Raw genomic sequence first — 6,656 nt, 5'->3', positions numbered from 1 at the left:
AGCAGGTACGAGACCACTCGGGCGGCGTTCTCGTGAGTGCGAGTTTTAGCTCGGGACGACGTTGCAATCCTCAAGAAGTACGTGCAGCGAACTGTTTTAACGATCCAAAAAGGTGGGCAGCGATCACCGGCAACTTGCTTTTTGCGACAGGCAAAAGTCTGGGCCAGAGCAGGTACGAGACCACTCGAACGGCATTCTCGTTGCGAACGTCGGCGTTACGGCGTTACGGCATTCGGCGTTTGGCGAACGCGCTTGAACAGATTTATGGGACGTGAGTGCGAGTTTTAGCTCGGGACGACGTTGCAACCCTCAAGAAGTGCGTGCAGCGAACTGTTTTAACGATCCAAAAATGTGGGCAGCGATCACCGGCAACTTGCTTTTTGCGACAGGCAAAAGTCTAAGCCAGAGCAGGTACGAGACCACTCGGAGACGACGTGAACGGACACGACCGCTCTCGTGTTCGCTGATCTGCAGGGTATTTAAGATGACTCGTAAAAATGAACTTGGGAACGTATCATGCAACGATTTACTACAGGGGTGCCCGAAGGTGGTGGATTCATCAACTGAAAGTATGAAAACCGACTCTCGGAGTGACAAAAAAAAAATAAAAAAAGTTTCATAGCGCAGTTTTTAGGCGCCCATTCCCGCATTTCGCGGCCTCGCCGTCGCCGTAACTGGAGGAAGAAAAAAAAATTTGAATATTTTCCAGAGGAGGAGAGGAAGGTATAGAAGAGGAGCAGGAGGGTATAGAGGCACGTGATTACCTATTTTAATTAATTGGTGTATATATGCACCATTTATAGGTAGAAGAAAAATACCCAATTAAATTCTTTACCAACAGTATATAGGAAAATCAAAACACCTCAAGAGCTGTGCTCTAACTTCGCATTACAGAGAAACGTAAATGTCTCGCAATTTTTTGTCCCTGGAAAAATTCTCGCCGTCCCTTTTTCAAATCATCAAAATATTATTCTGGTGTTTATTACGACTGAAAAAAAAAGTGTAATGGAGAGGAAACAATTTTCTGATATTATTCGCTTCATTTGTCCAAAATAAATACCACAGTGACCCAAATTTTTATTTATGTCTACATGTGATACATGAGAAGATATATAGTCCGATTTTTTTGTTTTATTGAGGTGAGCTAATCCTTCCACAATTTTACTAGATGCTTCCACCATTATATTAAACCTGTGTATAAAATCCCGTCGGAATCAAAATGGGAAATGGTTTCATGCCATCAATCCAAAAAGTCAACGAAGCTAAAGATTTTGTTCCAGATAAAAAGCTAGTTTTATTTAGGAATAAGGGCAGAAAAGACTGATAGAAATACCAACCCACTATTTTTGAAATTGTACCGCAAGGAAAGTTTTTATCTCGGTGTCATTTCATTAAATGTCGTCATGCTTGACTTATAGTTGTTTCCACGCTTCTCTGTAGAGCATAATATTGAGACCCAGCATCGTCACATTCTATTAAACCCCCCAGGGTGTCACCATCACTATCCTCCTCCTCTTTTATTTTGTGTGCAAGGACACGTGCTCGTTGGTCTATATGGTAATTTCTGCTTTGCATATCTCTTGGCTTTTTTCTGTGATTATAGCAGCCTTTTTACATGACATGAAGTAAATCACAAATGAAGTTTCTTTCTGTAAGGAAAGTTTATGTACATGCAGCTCTCTTCTGTTTATACAATTTGAAACAACTGAAAGGACTCCTTTGGTACCACCTTAGTGGTGCTTTGTACTTGAGAATAAATTTTGTCTTTGCATTCGAGTATACCGTTCCTACAGAAAACAAACACGTGCAAAACATTTTGCAACATGCTTTACAGTATCAAATTCCCCTATCTACAGTGGGTCAACCAAATGTGATATTTACATAGAATAACATATTTACACAAAAGCGAGTTGAACTAATCCCTCTCAATGCTGTTTGGTAGATCACACACAAATGACTTGTTTTCACTGACAAAGTCTATATACAGGCAGCTGTCCTTGATACTACTGGGCTGTAGGACGGTCAGGGCCTCGCTTTCTGAAAGAAAACATTCCTTGATGTGCGGTGGCATGCATGATTCCTCCATCAGGACAATTGGACGGCAGCGGAGGACACATGTCTGGGCGGGAAGTGACAACAGGATGATTTTTTCAATCTTGTAGTACTCCCCATCTTGTGTGGAGACGACCGTGGTGTTGCTTTTTTCTGGCCTAGTGTAGGCAGCACTGTGGAATACCTTACGGTCAAAGACGAAGCGTTCATACTCTGTTCCAGTGGTGCAAGGTAAATCACAGTGCTGCTCAAGAGCACGCTTTTCCACTGCACTCAAGCTTACAGCGCTTCCACATCCAAGCAGACATGTTCCCTCCACATGGCTTGCATTCTGAATAGGAGGGAAACCGAGAAACCTCGTGCACACATCCTGTTCCCTGTCGGGCAACTTCGCTGTTGCCAGGAGACACTCAACCTGTTGAGCCATCACGACCCGCTCCAAAATCTGGTCAGGGAGTCCTCGCGCGGCTGACACGAGCTTCACAATCCTGCCATTCCCCCCTTCGAAAGCGAAGGCAGAGTGGGCCCAGAGTGGGCCGAGCTGACGGACACAGTTGCATAGGTGTAGCAACTGGTGCACATTAAATGTGGCAGAGGTCACGCCAAACAGTGTCTTGCTGCGGCCAACGAAGGTCTCGAGCAGCAGCTCTGAAAAACAAAACAGAAAACAGAACGAAGTTGAGTACCCAGACATTATGAGCACATTTTCACATGCCTAAATGCTGCAACTTAATGCTCCATTCTTTCATTTCAAAATTTTTGCTGGCACAGACTGCTGGAAAGGAAGAAAAGTCTCTTCCCGAAACGTCGTGCAATAAAGCCTCTGCCGCTTTTCAAACATTTTTTTATGTGTCTGAATTTGTGCCACGGAAACAAATAAAGTGCAGACAGCGTCCTCCGGTGGGGAGGTGGAGGGAACATTAATGTGCAGGCATGAATTTTATCAGGCCCGCAAAAAATGTGAGTTGCGGGCAATCAGCCTCTGAGTGAGGAAGTGTTGTCAGTGCTCATTATGTGGAATTAACAGCACAAATACAAGAAAAAAGGGATGATAAACGTCAGTTGTTAGTCTGCACTCTATCATGTCTCCCTCAACTATCCTTCCTTGTATTTGCGTTGTTAATTCCACATAATGATCCAACCAACTAGCCCACCAGATGATCGTAATCGGTGCTCGTCATTTTTTTTTCCTGCAAAACAGCCAAACAGCTTGAACATAGGTATTGCATCAAATTTTGGTGGAAGCGTTGCAACACTCAAGTGGAAACAGAAATATTCACCAGAATTTCGGCGGCGATGCCATGGGCATTACAAAAAATTGAAGAGGCAGACAAAATGCTGGATGAGGGGGAGGGAGAAGAGGAGGTCTCCGCAAAATGGAAGATATTGGGGGGGGGGGGGGGGGGAGGGGCGGGCCCCATGGGCCTCCCCTGTGGCTATGTGCCTGGGTGATTAAAAGACATATCAAACATTCCAGCTCTACATCACTGGTTGCAGTCACCAGATGAAAACTACTCCAATACATCATCGCCCTCCCTGTCCATTGATATATGCTGCTTCACATTTTTTCCATTAGCCTACTTATTTCGTGCAATGCCCGAAGCTAGTGGGACAATATACTGTGAAATATAGACATTACATGGCAACTGTTGCAATGCATATGAACATCCCCTCTGTTATTCTCACCACTTTCATAACTTCTGTCTGCAGTAACACTTTTATTAGCATTCCATGACTGGTAGCATAATGGCCGAGGCTACATCCACGCGCGGGGACGTAGCCAAGTCGGGAGGAGATAAGGCTCCATCCACGCAAAAGGTCATGTGACTTATAATATAAGCACATAATTTCTTTTGATGTACATATTATGCTTTCTTATAAGTAAATATGGGATATAAAAATAAAGAGGTGACATTTTATTGTTGTTTTTAAAGTTAATATATCACGTGACCTTACGAAATCTTAAACACTTTATTAGTTTTTTTACTGTTTTCTAAGACTAATAGCAAATATCATGCGTCAAAAAATAGTATCAATAAATATCTTTATAGTTATGTTGTCCAGGAGTCACACACGTGTGTAGGCGGCATGCGTGCGGGAGCCCGCACGCACACACGCACACATGGGCTAAGGTCCCCGGGGCTTTAGCCCATCTGTACATCGCTGCTGAGGCGGGGCGGTGAGGCTGGTGGGTCTTCGTCGTGTGTGTAGTTGGCTTGGTTAGAGGCGTTTTAGTGTGAGCTTATGTGCATCAAAGGGGACAAGTGCGAGCCCACCGCTCCGTATGTTCTTGACTTGCGCGCACGCTCGCAATCTCCCAAAGATTGTGAGAGAAGGGAAAACATGCATTAGTCCAAGTAATAACAAACATAATGAGAGCATTCAATCGAGAAAACTGGGTAAATGATTCCAGAAACAGGTTATTTTATGACAAATAAAACAGTAGCCGATGCACAGATGCCACTCGTCCACGTGATCACCAATAAACACGAAGCCCTCCTTGCGGCAGAACTCCTGCAGGAGCCAGTTCACGTCTCCGTGTCGATCATTCAACTCCTGGATTTCGGCACTCTGACTACGCTGACACTCCAACGAAGAAAACTTATTCTCCCACCTCGGAAGGACGGAAGAAAAGACGATTTGCATCGCCGGACTGCAATCCAAGATCTGAGCGGCCAGCCGACGGTATTTGTAACGCACGGCCAAAATCGAGCATTGTGTCAGACACCTTGGAAAACAAAGCCTCGATCCTAATGCCACTAAACGCCCGCACTTCGACAGCCATCCGGTTATTCGAAGAGAAATACTGGGACAAGTATTTCACCATCGAATCCCCGGCAACCAAAACTCGAGGCATATCAGAAGCGCGACCGTGCTAATACACAAAAGGCCAAACTCCTCGACCAAGAAAAAAAGAACTGCCTCCGTCCACGCAGGAAGTGACGTGGTGCGCCGGAAGTGACGTAGTGCGTGGATGGAGCCTTATCTCCTCCCGACGTGGCTACGTCCCCTGGCGTGGATGTAGACACTCCCTAGCATAATAGTCGTCCAAAGCAAAAATAATTAGTTTTTGAAATTTTACTCTTATTCCTGAGTGCCAACTTACCTGCCTGTTGGATCTCATGAAGAGCGATACTGTCCCTCAAAAGGATGTGGACAGCCTCACAGAGCTTTGCAAGCAGCTTCCAGTAGTCTACTGGAAGGATGCCCTGCCGGCAGGGGAGCATGTAGAAGAGCAGCCAGTGGCGCCACTCCGATGCTTTCCAGTAGCTCCGCTCACACAATGACCGAGGAAGCCTGGTGATGCAATGCGGAGGCTTTATGCAGAGAAGCCTAGCGTTGACCCTCGCCAAAGTGGCCGCAGTTCCTGCAATTCAAAACCAGAAGGAAGTTTGTCTGGTCAGCATTCGCAAAACTCGGAAGAACTTAAGCACAAGAGGTATGGCGGATAGGTACTGTACCTATGTAGAAATGCTGGTTTGAGTTTGACGAGGAGAAAAGCAGTTCAGCCACCTGCTTTGCCACTCCCTGCAGCACGCAATGCATGTACTCGACACTGTAGCCAGTGACGAGATCAAAACGTGCGAGCAAGCAAACATCCCCCATTAATTCCATATGACCTCTGATAGAAACCGGGGTGTGGTCACTATAAATAATGATCTGTGAGCCTATAGGTGGTCACCAGCTGTACTGCACTTGAGCTATAATTCTGCTTCAGTTATCCATACAAAAGGTTTGAGATGGCTAATTATTTAGTAAATTGTGAGATCCCAGTTTGTGGCATTGCAAAGAGACTACATATACAATGCTTTAGAATTTTTCTGCATGAAAAATTTGTGAACTTAAAATTTTCTAAAAAATATAAATAATTTAAAATATCCCAAAATACAAAACAATTTACTCCAGTTCCTGCGCTGTCGTGGCAAAGGCACTTGTGACCGAATGTGCTGTAGAAATGAACTTGGTGCACATTTTGTGCCTCGACGACGCAAACACTCTCGTCGTCATCTCCGAAAGAAAGCCGCACCAAAGTTTCACTCCAGCGGGAGTGAAACACCAATTTTGTTTTTCTAGCTGTTGCAAGTCCCAGCTTTGACCCTGCTGCCTTGTCCTCCCCCTTTACACCCCCCCCCCCCCCCCCCCGAGTGTGTACTTCTCTCTCCCCCCTCACCTCCTGCCAACACTGCCTAGTCAAGCTTTAAGCAGCCCCAGTGCTGGATTTTCGTAATCACCTCGAACAAGGTAGCACTTAGCACAGACTGGACATGAGTTCTGCGTCAACATTTAGCTGGGACTTGTGTCTAATCAGTAGGGCCTCTTAAAGTGTCCCTGCCTTTTTTCTAATTCCCTTCAGAAAGCACAATTTTTTTTAAAATTATTTTGCCCCTAATATGCCAATTTAAAGGTCTTATCTCGTCTTTGTTCGCTTCTCTGGCATACCACTATTTTTAAAATATTTCATTCTGCTTGCACCCATGAGCGGAGACCGCTTCAGCAATCTCCGCTCACAAGCGGAAAATGCACAAGGGGGACTTCAAAGTGACAGGCAGGGCACCAGTACCACTAGCAAAATGGAGGGACAAAAAGAATTCAGGAACTTTCAG

General features: G+C 45.1%; 1 protein-coding gene across 1 annotated transcript; it reads right to left on the bottom strand.

The window, feature by feature from the left end:
* Positions 1–1,915: 1,915 nt before the first annotated feature.
* On the bottom strand, positions 1,916–5,658 carry LOC121837342. The gene is made up of 4 exons (XM_042292937.1): positions 5,514–5,658; positions 5,159–5,419; positions 2,409–2,700; positions 1,916–2,225 (listed from the first exon to the last, which is right to left on the bottom strand). The coding sequence occupies exons 1-4, from the start codon at positions 5,656–5,658 to the stop codon at positions 1,916–1,918; spliced, it is 1,008 nt and encodes a 335-aa protein (XP_042148871.1).
* Between the last annotated feature and the right edge of the window lie 998 nt (positions 5,659–6,656).

Source organism: Ixodes scapularis, unplaced genomic scaffold, assembly GCF_016920785.2.
Source record: "Ixodes scapularis isolate PalLabHiFi unplaced genomic scaffold, ASM1692078v2 PGA_scaffold3__209_contigs__length_174095766, whole genome shotgun sequence".
Lineage (NCBI taxonomy): Eukaryota > Metazoa > Arthropoda > Arachnida > Ixodida > Ixodidae > Ixodes > Ixodes scapularis.
The sequence above is the reverse complement of the archived record's forward strand: the minus strand, read 5'-3'. Positions and strand labels throughout refer to the sequence as shown.

What these genes read in the sequence shown, in the direction of transcription:
- LOC121837342 (XM_042292937.1), bottom strand. Translation starts at nt 5,658, where the DNA reads ATGGGGGATGTTTGCTTGCTCGCACGTTTTGATCTCGTCACTGGCTAC. An exon ending in AAACCAGCATTTCTACATAG is followed by an intron (nt 5,420 to 5,513) that starts GTACAGTACCTA and finishes TTTGAATTGCAG; the next exon opens with GAACTGCGGCCACTTTGGCG. An exon ending in TCATGAGATCCAACAGGCAG is followed by an intron (nt 2,701 to 5,158) that starts GTAAGTTGGCAC and finishes TTTGTTTTTCAG; the next exon opens with AGCTGCTGCTCGAGACCTTC.